Source organism: Gouania willdenowi, chromosome 21 (assembly GCF_900634775.1).
Source record: "Gouania willdenowi chromosome 21, fGouWil2.1, whole genome shotgun sequence".
NCBI classification, from domain to species: Eukaryota; Metazoa; Chordata; class Actinopteri; order Blenniiformes; family Gobiesocidae; genus Gouania; species Gouania willdenowi.
In genome coordinates this window covers 1,353,359-1,366,734 of record NC_041064.1, presented here as the reverse complement: position 1 = coordinate 1,366,734, position 13,376 = coordinate 1,353,359, and the positions used below count along the sequence as shown (strand labels likewise).

At 40.0% G+C, this 13,376-nt stretch overlaps 1 protein-coding gene across 3 annotated transcripts in view; it reads right to left on the bottom strand.

Moving 5' to 3' along the window:
- Positions 1 to 13,376, bottom strand: part of itgb5 (integrin, beta 5) — a 32,345-nt gene that overhangs the window by 17,132 nt on the left and 1,837 nt on the right. For all 3 annotated transcript variants that reach the window (XR_003672632.1, XR_003672633.1, XM_028435559.1), the window contains exons 3-10: positions 12,390 to 12,597; positions 11,063 to 11,312; positions 9,083 to 9,251; positions 7,589 to 7,750; positions 5,624 to 5,809; positions 5,371 to 5,505; positions 3,241 to 3,412; positions 2,187 to 2,441 (exon numbers count right to left, since the gene is read on the bottom strand). Coding sequence is in view for 1 of the 3 variants with exons in the window: in XM_028435559.1 (XP_028291360.1) it covers positions 2,187 to 2,441; positions 3,241 to 3,412; positions 5,371 to 5,505; positions 5,624 to 5,809; positions 7,589 to 7,750; positions 9,083 to 9,251; positions 11,063 to 11,312; positions 12,390 to 12,597 (1,537 nt within the window). In the remaining 2 variants the exon portion in view is untranslated. The remainder of the gene's footprint in view (positions 1 to 2,186; positions 2,442 to 3,240; positions 3,413 to 5,370; positions 5,506 to 5,623; positions 5,810 to 7,588; positions 7,751 to 9,082; positions 9,252 to 11,062; positions 11,313 to 12,389; positions 12,598 to 13,376) is intronic.

Here is a 13,376-nt window from a genome sequence, read left to right as displayed (position 1 = left end):
GAACTAACTCTGCTGTAAGGAGGCGTTTCTGCTAGCTATCATTAGGAGCTCGTTAGCATCCAAACAACACAAACAAATGTGTGCTCTGAGAACAGACAAATACAGGCGTCCTTTGTGCTGCCTGAATGGGTCGAGGCACAAAGCGCCCTCTGTGGGTTTCCTGGACCAGCCTTTGGCTCTGGAGGTACTGGAACAATGTAGTGGGAACTGTGGGACACTGGTCCAAATGAGGAAGAGCAGCCAAAATGTTCCCGACTACCACGACTGAAAAAGTCTGTTAGCAGAGCAGAAACACTGCAGAGTTAGCAGAGCAGCTAGCGGGTTAGCAAAGAGAAGAAAAACCATTAAAAGACTGAAGGAGTTAGGATGTGCAGAAGTATGAACATCAAGTTTAGTGAAGATGTTCAGTAAAAACAAACTGTTTAGCAGAGCAGCAGCATAACCAAAAGAAATAGTGCTCGTCAGGTTTAGCAGAGCAGCTTTTTCTGTAACAGAAAAATCTAGAGAAGCATCTGACTTAGCGAAGCATTCTGAAAACTCAGAATTCTGAGTTTCAAGTCAGAATTCTAAAGAAAAACATCAGAATTCTAACAGAATTCTAAAAAAAGCCAAAATGTGACAATGATTACAATGACAAAAAGAGTCTATGGGTTAACAGAGCAGCTAGCTGGTTAGCACAACTGCTGATATCAGAGAAGAAAAATCGTTAACAGACTGAAGGAGTTAGGATGTGCAGAAGTATGAACATCAAGTTTAGTGAAGATGTTCAGTAAAAACAAACTGTTTAGCAGAGCAGCAGCATAACCAAAAGAAATAGTGCTCGTCAGGTTTAGCAGAGCAGCTTTGTTTTTGAAACCCAAAAAAAACAACATGGAGCAGGTGGTTTAGCTAACTAGCACAGACTAGAGAAGCATCTGACTTAGCATAGCACTGAGATATTTAATGAGTTATTAAAGTAATGAAGCAGGTTTAGCAGAGCAGCAGCCAGTCCAGAAAAAGAATGAGTTTACCACAGTAACCAGGGGATAAACCAGGTCCAGGAACGCTACAGCAAGTTTGGAAAAAACACAGAGTAGAAAGTTTAGCTAACAGTGAGTTTAGCAGAGATGCTAAAGATCCAAAGGAGGACTATATTTTACACACCGAGGTGATATTTAGCAGAGCAGCAGCTACAGGAGAGAAGAAGAACTACATCAAGATTAGCAGAGCAGCAGATCCATCAAAGAGTTGAGATTTATCATCACTTTAATGACAATAAATGAGCCTCATAAGGGCAATAAAGTCAGTAATTGAATAAAAATGTGTGTAACACAGTGTTTTTCTACCTTGGGGTCGTGACCCCATGTTTTGTTGCCTGTAATTTAAATGGGGTCGGCTCAAATGTCGAGTAATTACTAATTACTGATTAAAAATATATATATTGCTCATTTTATCACCTAGAGCTCAGACAGACACAGTAGGCTCGGGGGCCACATGCAGCCCACGGTCTAATTTTGTCTGGCCCCCAAAGTAAACGAACAAAATGATTTAAAGAAACACACACAAAAATATAAAACAGAGAAATTTACAAAATGACTCCAAAAACATAAAATTACAAAAAATACACAAAAGGACAACAAACATACACAAAAATAACACAAAAGAAATTAAGGAAAATAACAAAAATGTTTAAAAAGTTAACAAAAATACACAAAATTAACCAAAAGTTGTACATGATCAATAGAAATACACAAAAATAACAGAGAAATGTATGAATTGACAACAAAAACAAAATGTCTCTAAGAAATGAATGAAACGAAAATGAATTACTGATTAAAAATATATATATTTAAATGTCTAAAATTTTAATTCTTATTATCATTGAATTATTTTTTAAATTAAAACACGACACTGTATTTTATACTTTCACTTTTTCAAATATAAATAGTCATACATTTTGTTTAAATAAAACACAGTATAAACATATCTAATCTACTCATAATCAAAAAATTATTGTTGAAAATCGTCTTTGGGGGGGTCTGCAGAAATGTGTGATCAAATGGGGTCACAATCCAAAAAAGGTTTGGAACCACTGGTGCAAAGGGAGGGACTTTGGAGCCTCAGCAGAGGAGCTCAAGAGCCACAGGTTGAAAATCTAATAAAACTGCTCAGGGGCAGTGACATCACAGGGAGGCGGAGCTTCTTACCTGAGCACAGCACCCCCTTGTGTCGAGGGCAGGAGAAGTCGTCGCACTCGCAGAAGCTTCCGTAGATCTTTCCGAACTCTGACTCGTAGCAGAGACACTGGTTACAGCTGCACTCTCCTCGCCCGCTGCACACCTGACGACCCTCGGCCTGTCTGCACGCGCTCAGTGACGAGCCGCTAGCGTCGCCCTCCTGGCACTCACAGCGGGCGCCCAGGTAGCCCGGCTCACAGGCACACGTCCCACAGTGGTACGTCCCTGCAGAGAACATGAACATCATCATCTGTTGAAGTTTGAGTCAATGTTTAACTCTTTTGTCACCCTGTTACTCTCATTTTTAAAATTTCACTTTCTGACTGAAAAATGTGTGAAAAATCTCACATTGGCAACGATCTCATGAACAACTGAAAGATCCCAGGATTTCAGGGAGGCAGAAAGGTCTGAATTCTAAATTTAAAGTCAGAATCCTGAGGGAAAAAAAAGTTAGAATTTTAAGAATAAAGTTCGAATTCTGAGATTAAATCCAGAATTCTGAGGGGAAAAAGTCAGAATTCTAAGAATAAAGTCAGAATTCTGAGATAAGTTTGAATTCTGAGAATAAAGTCTAAATTTTTTTTAAAAAGTCTTTATTCTTAGAATTCTCACTTTTTTTTCCTCCGAATTCTGAGTTGAAAGTGAGAATTCTGAGATTAAAGTCAGAATTTTTAAACCAAATTCTAAGAAAAAACCTTGAATGCTCTGAGGATAAGGGAACGTAAACTCCAATGATGCTTTAAAGAAACGTGTGCACCCATCAAATCAACACCCAGAGCCTTAAACTGCTCTTTAGGAGGCGATCCTGTGCTTTCATTACAGTCATTAACAAACCACCAGCGGTGGAAAAGTGGGCGGAGTCACACACTCATTGGGTAATATCACGTCTGTGTCTGTATTTAGACTGACCCAAACATACAGACCAGGAGTGAGCTGAGCTTCAGGGACAATAAAACTCAGCAGCCTGCATCGTGTTGTCTGCAGAGCTAAGTTAGCGTGCTAACTGACCTAGCGTGCTACGTACCGATGGAGCTGCACACGCTGCTGTTGACCTGTGCCGTGCGGCTACAGCCACAGTCACATCTGTAGTCCACGAACACCTCCAGCCTGTCCCTGAAGCCCACGGGCTTTATGGTGAAGGTGTGGTCGGCATCTCCAGGGCAACCCCGCGCCTCCACGCTCACATTGAACGACACCTACGGAGGACAGACGGCAGGTCAGCGTCACTTCCTGCCTACCAGCCAATCAGAGCACAGCTGCAGGAGGCTCAAACATAGAGAGAACCGAGAGCTTTAGAAGTGAGTGAGCAGTCACCCGAGGACAGGAAACACAGACATCACATGACTCCCAGAAACCCCCCCATTAACAAGCTAATGAGGGACGATCTAATTAGCTGTTAATGCGAGGCGCGAGCAGCCAATCACGTGTTTCCTCAGGAACACAGAGATTAAGACCTTATTTAACTTCCTTTGGAAGGAATATGAAACAAAACTTTTGTAAATAGGGCTTTTATTTTGAAGACGGTACATATTCATTGAGTTTGTAGTCTTTTGCAGTGGTTTTCAGCCATGGGGTCAGGACTCCATTTGGGGTCGTGAGACACTGGGAGGGGGTTGTCAAATCCTGCCTCTCCTACAGATGCTCCACCTGTACATTAACTAATCAGGAAAATGTATTTGCCATAGCAAAAAACCAAGCCATAAGCTAAAGATGTTGCAACTACCCACAGATGAGTGGCCTTTCTGTGCCAAACTGGATATTTTATAACTGGGCCTGGCACAATTTAAATAAATATATGGGAAGAAAAAATATGAAATCTTTGCTCTCCCCAATATCTGCTGGGATCGGCTCATCCGTGTTCTCCTCCTGGAGGGATAGAGGATACAGGTAATTGGTGACCTATTCATAGATAACATTTTAATGTCCTTCCAACATTTAATATCTAATGTTCTCAAGCAACATTTCTTTGTATTTCTGCAAATGAGGCATTTTATATCTTTATATCTGTCTCACACTCTCTCCTGTTGATTCATCTAATACAGTAATCACATGGAAAAATTCATCCTAGAGCGTGAAAATGGAAAACATTTTCTATTATTTTATTCACTTGTTGGCTCCTTTCACACGTATGACTTACCAAATATATCTAGGAAGTGGGAAAAGGATTTGGATACTGAATATATAGATGATGAGTGGCAGGCTGCTATACGTATGATTAATACTACATTCACATGTAACAGGTTTAGAGAAACTCAGATACTTCACAGACTTCATATCATAGTCATCTTGCACAAAATAAATCATTTCTTTTCTCCTATACAGTATGTATTAAGTGGTGCACTGACAGGACAACATACTTTCATTGCTTTGGGAGTGTAAGATGATCTCCAGATTTTGGACGTTTATTTCCAAGGAGATGAGCAAGATATTTAAATTAAAAATGAATAAAGACCCCAGCGTTTTCCTCCTTGGCCTTAACCTCGAGGGTACTACGTCTCCCTGTTACACATTACAAACTTCTTGAGAAGCTCCTTGTAATTGCTCGGAAATGCAATTTGACCAATTGGATTAAAGATTCTCCACCAAGTGTTACCCTTTGTACAGAGAGGTGTTTGGCCCCTCCCCCATTAAAGATTACAGGCTGTCTTAAAGGGGAAAGATGATCTGTTTCTAAAGATCTGGACACCTTTTCTAGATTATTTACCTGAAGAATTAGCTTCTAAAGGGAGGAGATTTCTCTGAGTGGAAGTTATGTTGGACATACAGTATGTTAGCACTCTCAAAGTTAACTGTTTATCATCATCATTATTATTATTTTCATTGTTCTGTATTTTTGCTCTTTTTATTTCATTACTTCATACTATAATTATTTTCATTATTACCTCTGGTTGTGTTATCTGTTTGATTGTCATTATTTAAATTGTCATGATTCATTATTGCCATGTCATTATTGTAAAATTCAATAAATATTATTATTAATTTTTTTTAAAAAAGACCCCTCACAATGACTACATGGTAAAGACTCAACAATAAAGACGCGGCGGGAAATGACTTGGTGGGAAAAAACTAGGCAGAAATGATTCATCAAAAAGACTCCTTACAATGACTCAACAATAAAGAGTTGGAGGTATTGATTTGAGAGGAGAGAACTCACTGTGTCTCCAATCTTCATGTCTCCACACTTCCTAAGACCAGGAAGAGGTTTCCCGTCCTGACATGTGGCCGTGAAGGACAGACCCACGTCATCAGGAAGGTCCGACACAGACAGCTCCACTTTGGAGCGGATGTTCTGCACAGCAGGACCACACAAAGAAACCACTCCTACTTTCATTTATTTATAATTATATATACTATCAACTATTAACTGGTCAAATGTTGTGAATTTTCCCAGCATCCATTGCACTCACATTGTAGGCGGCCACGATGAGCTGGATGACGTTCTTGGAGTCCTGGTCCAGGATCTCCACCGTGGTTCCTGGGATCAGCACCGTCAGGTTCTTGTAGATCACGTAGAGACGTTTGGTCACAGCGAAGATCAGGAAGATGTTGTTTTCTGCCAGTTTCTCACCGAGCAGAGCCAGGGAGGGGTAGTCCTGAGAAGAGGGGCATCGTGGGTAATCCTCCTCGTTTACATTCAAAACTCACCATTAACAATTACAATTATAATTACATTGAACAAATGATGTAATCTTGATAATTTGATGTCATCATTTAGATTGTTCCATAGTCTGACCAAATGCACATTTGTTTTTATCGTTGTTCTGATTTGATTTGTTTTTTATATCTCTATTTCTCACAAGTTATAATTAATTTCTCTCCTAATTATTTTTTGCAGATTTGTGGGTAATATTTTAAAATGAGCTTTGTACATGGTTTATAAAATGTTATATTCTACCAAATCATTTTTGCTGTATAAATATTGTGTGCGTATGTTCCCTGTTTGCACTTCTACTAATAGGTTTTGTGTATGATTGACAGGCACTGCCCCACATTTCAACACAATGAGTCAGATACAGAACTATCAGTGAGTTTTATCAAATATACAAGACTTTTGATTCAGTGACTGCTTTACTTTGTGGAAAACAACAATCATTTTGGATATTTTAACTTTTGTGTAATAATATTTATGCCATTTTCTTTTTAACTCATTTTTATATTTTTTTCATTTGGTGTATTTTTCTGTAACGTATGTTTTTTGCAGTCATTATGTGCATTTTTGGAGCCTTTTTGTATATTTTTGTGCATTTCTGTTGTTGTTCTGTGTACTTTCTGTATAAATATTATTTAGTTTTTTGTTTTATTTTACTCATTTAGCATAGTTTTATTAGGGATGCACCGAAATGAAAATTTGAGCTGAATAAAATATAAACGCTTGGCCGAATATCGTGTTGGGAGTCACTGCTTGGAGCCACGAACCCATTGTTTACACATATCTGCTGTTAGCACTCCATGCTAATGCTACACCAGTCGATGCAGCGAGACCCAGTGTAGTGCAAGGAGGAAACGATGAGGATGTTAACTTCCTCCTGCAGGAGGAGCTGCTGCTGCTGGTTCTGCAGCAACACGCACACACTTTTCCGACTCAAAATCACTGCACGTTGTTTGATTGCGTCACACGCTACTATTCGGCCTAAACCGAAGGCTGAATGTGGCTTTGTTTTGCAATATTCGGCCGAATACATTTGGTGGCCGATTATTTGGTGCATCCCTAATAAAAATATAAAATAATTTTTATTATAAATACCTTATGTGTGGTGAAGGCGTCTTTTGAGGTGTGTGTGTGTGTGTGTGTGTGTGTGTGTGTGTGTGTGTGTGAGACTCGCTACCTGTCCTCCTGGTTGGGACTCTGATCTCCTCTGTTGGTTCTCTCACGCACGCGGCATGAGACGTGCGCATGCACATACTCCGTCACAGGTTGTTGAAATGTGTGTGTGTAGAAAAAAAAAACAAACCCGCGAGAACTACTTGAAATTTCCAGGAACTCTTCCGTTGTTGCAACTCTCTCGCTAAACGGCTCTGTGTATGTTCAGCATGTACATCCATGGTGTGCATTTGGTTACATAGGACGTGGAAATTTGCACTTCTTGCTTTCAACACAGCCGCGGCCATTACCCGCCAAAAACTTCTGGGTCTCGTCCGGTCTAACCAGCAAACGGTCAAACAAACATGAAAATAAACGTTTTGAAATGACCAAATTACTCCAAAATAACGGATGCACACATTTGGGGTATTTGGAAGCTGTTGACAAAATTTCAGATCAGGCAGCGTCAGGAAGATATTCACTCCACAAACACACACACACCTTTCTTGCTTTTATTATAAAGATATAATAAATACAAAACTGAAGTAATATATGAGTGTGGTGTGCTCACCATCCTGGTGGAGGCGCTGTACTCTCCCTTCTCGTCCAGGTGACACTGACCATCGTGAGGTGTAACGAGTCCGCCCAGACGCCCGTCCAGAGCCAGGTGAGGAACGTCATCTGTAGCAAAAACCAGCAGGTGGTATGCCTCCTTCCTCCAGCCCACATCCTCCTACACAAGCACGCACGCACACACACGCACACACACACACAAAGAAGAAAAATACATCAACAAATACGTTGCACCAGGCTATAGGTCTGACAGTATGGTTTGGATCAGAACGAGACCACAGTTTAGCTTAATGTTCCTCAACCTTTACAGCCCTTTAGTGACCCCCAAAATAAAGGTCCCAGAGAGCAGGGACCCTCCAAAATAAAGGTCCCAGAGAGCAGGGACCCTCCAAAATAAAGGTCCCAGAGAGCGGGGACCCCCACTGTAGCTGAAGGTGGTTGATCACAGACATGAACATTGAAGAACAGTCATGTGGAGACAGGACCATCTATAAGGGGGAATAAAGGAGAGATTTTTGGGGTCCATCCATAAAGTCAGTAAAATGATGGTCTATTGTTCTATGAATCTGTGATAACCACATTTATTTATTCATCTGAATAATATCCACTGTTATCAGGAACGTTTATTATTATTATTATAGTCATCTTAAAGATGGAAATCCTGGATATAATCACTAATAAAATGGTTCAAAGTGACCAAATATAGTGGAAAACGTGATGAAAATAAAAAAACAGAAATTGGTTAAAAGTTGCAAATTAGAGTGGGTAAAAAGGGAGATAAAAAGTGGTACAAAGAGTTCAAAGTGTCAATATTTGAACAATTAATTTAAACTGGCAAATAATGGGCATGACAAATAGTGAATGTGGTTAAATTATCAAAAATAATTCATGAAATCTGGTGAAAAGAGGTTAAAAGTGATAATAATGGGTCAATATATGTGACATTAGGTGTAAAAGTGGTAGAAATGGTTTATAAGTGCTGAACATGTCTGGAAAATGGAAAAATGTGCAGAAAAGTCATTGAAATATGATGTAGAAGTGTCAGAAATGGGAGAAATGTAGCAAAAATGCATTAAAAGGAGCAAAAATATGGCAAGAAAAAGTGAAAGTAAAGGTAAAATATGGTGAGTTTGGTGTAAAACTAAAGACTCACATGTTTAGAAAGGTGTTTGATACATAGTTCTGTGGCACTTGTTTTAAATGTGATGATGGTCCATTTTTAATTATATATTATGATGTTTTTAAACTGTATTTTTTATCATGTACAGCGCTTTGGTCAATTTTGGTTGTTGTAAAGCTCTTTAGAAATAAAACTTGTAGTAGTAGAAAAAAGGAAAAAGTAAAAAAAAAAAATGGGCTTAAAATATTTCAAGACATATTCTTAGTTTCTTGAAGGCATCTGGCGACACCTCCCAGTGTCTCATGAGACCAAATGGGGTCCTGACCATAAGGTTGAGAACCCCTGGTTTCACGGTGAAACAATCGTGGGTACCTTGCAAACAGCCGCCTGCAGGATGGCATCAAAACCTCCCTCAGGAGCGTCACGGTTCCTAGACACCATCTGCTTCTGCACCTCCTCGTTGAATCGATCCACCCTCTCCGTCAGCGACAGAATGTTCCGGAAACCAAAGGTCGGTACGCAGTTAGGGAACGGTTTGTATCTAAAGAGCAGCAGACAGGATCAGATGTTAGCACACAGCCAATCACAGGCCGGCGTGCTGCACATACTTCCTCATTTACATCAGCATCAGTGAATAAAACCCGTGAGCATTGATGGACATCGTTTATCAGCCTTAACAAGGGGCCAAATACGGAGCAGTTTATCCTAAGTGGGCCATGGATTTTAGATGAAAATGAGTAATTTAATCATTCATGCTCTAGTTTCCACTTCAACGTATAAATAAATGATAAAACATGCACAGCACTGATAATATAAGTAAATAAGTGACAGATTTCAGTCTCTGCAGGATCTTCACTTTACATTTATTTGATTTTGTGACTAATTTCTATGTAATTTTGGGAAACTTTGTGGAATAATTTGAGGAAAATTGCAGGATTTTGGAAAAATTTTAAGTTATAGATATCTACAACTGAATTAGTTGGTAACTGACACAATGATTCATTGTTTCTCTGACTTTTTTTTGGCTTGCTGCTGCGGGCCAAATTAGATGCTCTAAAGGGCCGGATTTGGCCCTCAGGTCTGAAATAACAACTTTCTGACACTGTCATCACATGCATCATCAAACTTCTTTAACTAATGCCAAATTAACTAAAGAATACCAGTATGAACCAGTACAAAGACTGGGAGAGTTCATTTAAAGGAGGGACAAAGGTCAGAGCTTCAGTCACCAGTAGTGATGTAAAGATGAATCATGAGGCAGGTTTCACGATTCACATTGATACTCTGAAATTGAATCACAGTACTTTAAAAAAAAAAAATACTAATAATCATTTATTTATTTATTTTTTACAGCAAAGGGCGCTATCTATTTAGAATTTGAAATTCAGGACACACCACCGTGTTTTAAATCAGAAGTGTGGAAGCATGTTGGCTTCCCAGGACAAAATGAAAGACGTGAGAAAGAAAGTGTGAAATCCATAGTTTATTTATATTATTTCTTTGATATGGAATTTGTTTTAAAGTCCAATTGTTTAGGCACAAAATACATTTTCAGTTGCACTTTTAAAAATAAAAGGATTTATTATTTAGTTTTGCAAAGTTGACTGTAGAACCAGAATTTAAATGAATAGGTTTCTTCTTCATTTGTACCATTTCTTTATTTATTTCATTCAGGATTTATTTTCAATTCCATTTTATTGTTTCACAATGAAAGATAAAAGAAAATAGTACAGTATTTTTTATTTTGGAAGAAAATAAAAGAATATTTTTCAGTCATCATTTGTCTACAGTCTCGTTTTGTCAAATAAATCGTGAGAATCGTATCGTGAACCCAGTATCGTGAATGGAATCGTGAGTTGAGTGAATCGTTACATCCCTGGTCACCAGTTAACATGATCACTACTGGATTTCAAACATCACTGGAGATCTAGCCAGTGTGCTCTAAACTAGTCACTACTAAAGGGCAGCAGAGTGTGTTGATGAGAGATGAACACTGCTCATCAGTCAGAGCTCTGTGACCCACATGAGCAGCGAGGCGAAGTAAAGGGGACACTTTACGCCCACAGGCTTTTATTTTATCCCCAACCAAACACACAATAGTAAAAATAATCAAGTATTACTGTATTAATTACTGTACCTTTAACTAATTATTATGGATGACTTTTAAAAAACACAACATTAACAGAAGCTTGAAACTAAAGCAGATCCAATGCTAAAAAGGCCAGTTTAGATGATCAAATGTGTTTAAACTGTATAGAATGAGACGTGGGGCGCCCCCAACAAACACCCCCTTCCTGTGGGTCTGATTAAAGTGGTTTAAACACGTTTCTGTGTACCATGCGTTACACGTACCCGCTGCACGGGTTCTCCTGGTACTTGGGCGCCGTGTAGGAGAACGGAGACATGTTCTTGTCCACGAAGGAGCCAAAGCCCAGCCTGAAGTTACTGGTGAGCTGCCCCATCTCCTGGGCCAGCTTGGTTCCAAGGTTCCTGATGGTGTCCAGGTCATCCTTCATGGACAGGGAGAGGTCCATCAGGTAGTACAGGTCCACGGGGTAGTCCTCCACCTGCCGCACCTGCAGCTCAAACCACTGAGGGTCACCTGACCGCAGACCAGATGTTGGAGAGCAAAGAAGACCAGAAGACATTAGAACTAAAAGACGTTCAGCAGCAGTAGAAGCTTTTCAAAATAAATGTACAAACATCAGTTTAAACATCAAGCCACACATGTTTAGGTTAGCTTAGCACGTAGGCACCAGTCCCACCTTTTTAGTTAGCTTATCATGTAGCCACCAGTCCCATATGTTTAATTAGCTTAGCATGTAGCAAACAGTCCCACGTGTTTGCGTTAGCTTAGCATAAAGCAACCAGTTCCACTTGTTGATGTTAGCTAAGGTCGTAACCACCAGTCCCACATATTTAGTTAGCTTAGCATGTAGCCGCCAGTCATATACGCTTAGGTTAGCTTAGCACATAGCCACCAGTCATATATACATTTAGGTTAGCTTATCACGTAGCCACCAGTCAGATACATTTAAGTTAGCTTAGCACGTAGCCACCAGTACTATATGTTAGGGTTAGCTTAGCATGTAATTACTAGTCCCACTTGTTTAGGTTAGCTTAGCATGTAATTACTAGTCCCACTTGTTTAGGTTAGCTTAGCATATAGCCACCACTCCACACATGTTTAAGTTAGCTTAGCACTTAGAAACCAGTCCCACATGCTTGGTTGGCTTAAAATGTAGCCACCAGACCCATACATTTAATTAGCTTAGTATGTAGCGACCAGTCCCACTTATTTAGGTTAACTTAGCACGTAGCCACAAGTCCTATATGTTTAGGTTAGCTTAGCACGTAGACACTAGTCCTCTATGTTTGGGTTAGCTTAGCACATAGCGCTGCTGGCTGAGCAGGGTCAAAAGGTAAGGGGGCGGGGCTACCTCATCAGGTCATACTGTCTTGTACAACAGATTAAAGATGAGTAAATGTGACAGTTTTCTTCTGATAATGTTAGAGTGATAATGATGGAGTGGATCTGGTGCTGGTGGTTTACAAACTGAGGTTTAAGGACTAGCTAACACCAGAACCTTCAGGCCTTGGAGATGAGATGTACTCCTATGTGGCCCTCAGGCTCCTCCTGCTCTGGGCCCTCTGTGTGCCGTGTACCGTGTGTGATTACCGGGCCTCAGGCTGACTGCGATCCTTTGAGGCATCATCTGAACCACGTCTGACATACTGGACTCTGATCCCTTAGAGCTGAGGGGGCGGTTCCCTAGGATAGACAGTTTACTGCTGGGACTCTCCATCATGTCAACATCACAGCCTCTCCTCAGCAGGTTCTCCTTCACGTCACAGCGAGACGTCAGCGTACGACCACTGCCAAAGTCCTGCAGCACACACACAGACAGGACCAGGTCAGAACATAGACAGAACCAGGACCAGGTCAGAACACAGACAGAACCAGAATAGGGCTGAAGAAATTCCTTGAATAATTTGATTACAAAAAAGCCTCGAGGCTTTGTTTAATTCATGTCACCAAAGTCCGGCTTTGTAAACGGTCCCTGGTGACGTCATATTTCACCTGGTCTCAATTATTTGACGTGCATCATTTTCTCAATGCAATAGCAGAAGATGTGGACACTGGTGGAGTGCCAAAAAGACAGAAAATGTCTAAAGTGTGAGACCATTTTACACTTCACAAGGCGGACAACGTAGTCCAGTGTAGATGGATCTAGTCCACCATAACAGGACTTCCACGATGCTGCAACATCTGAAAAGAAAACATCCTCACGTGAACGCAACTTCTACAAGCAGACTGAGATCCTCCATTAGGTCACACTTTATAGCCTGTATCATGAGTTAATAGTGATGAGGCATAAGGAACAAAAGGACATATTCAACATCTCCTGTGTGTGTGTGTGTGTGTGTGTGTGTGTGGTGCTACAGAAAGATACACACACACGCACCTCAAAACACGCCCTCACCACACATAAGGTATTTATAATAAAAATGTACTAAATGAGCAAAAGAAAAGAAAAAACTAAACAAACTAAATATTTATATAAAAAGTACACAACAGAAATGCACAAAAATATACAAAATTACTCTAGAAACACACAAAATGACAACAAAAACTGACAAAAAAACTTTAAATATACACAAAAAA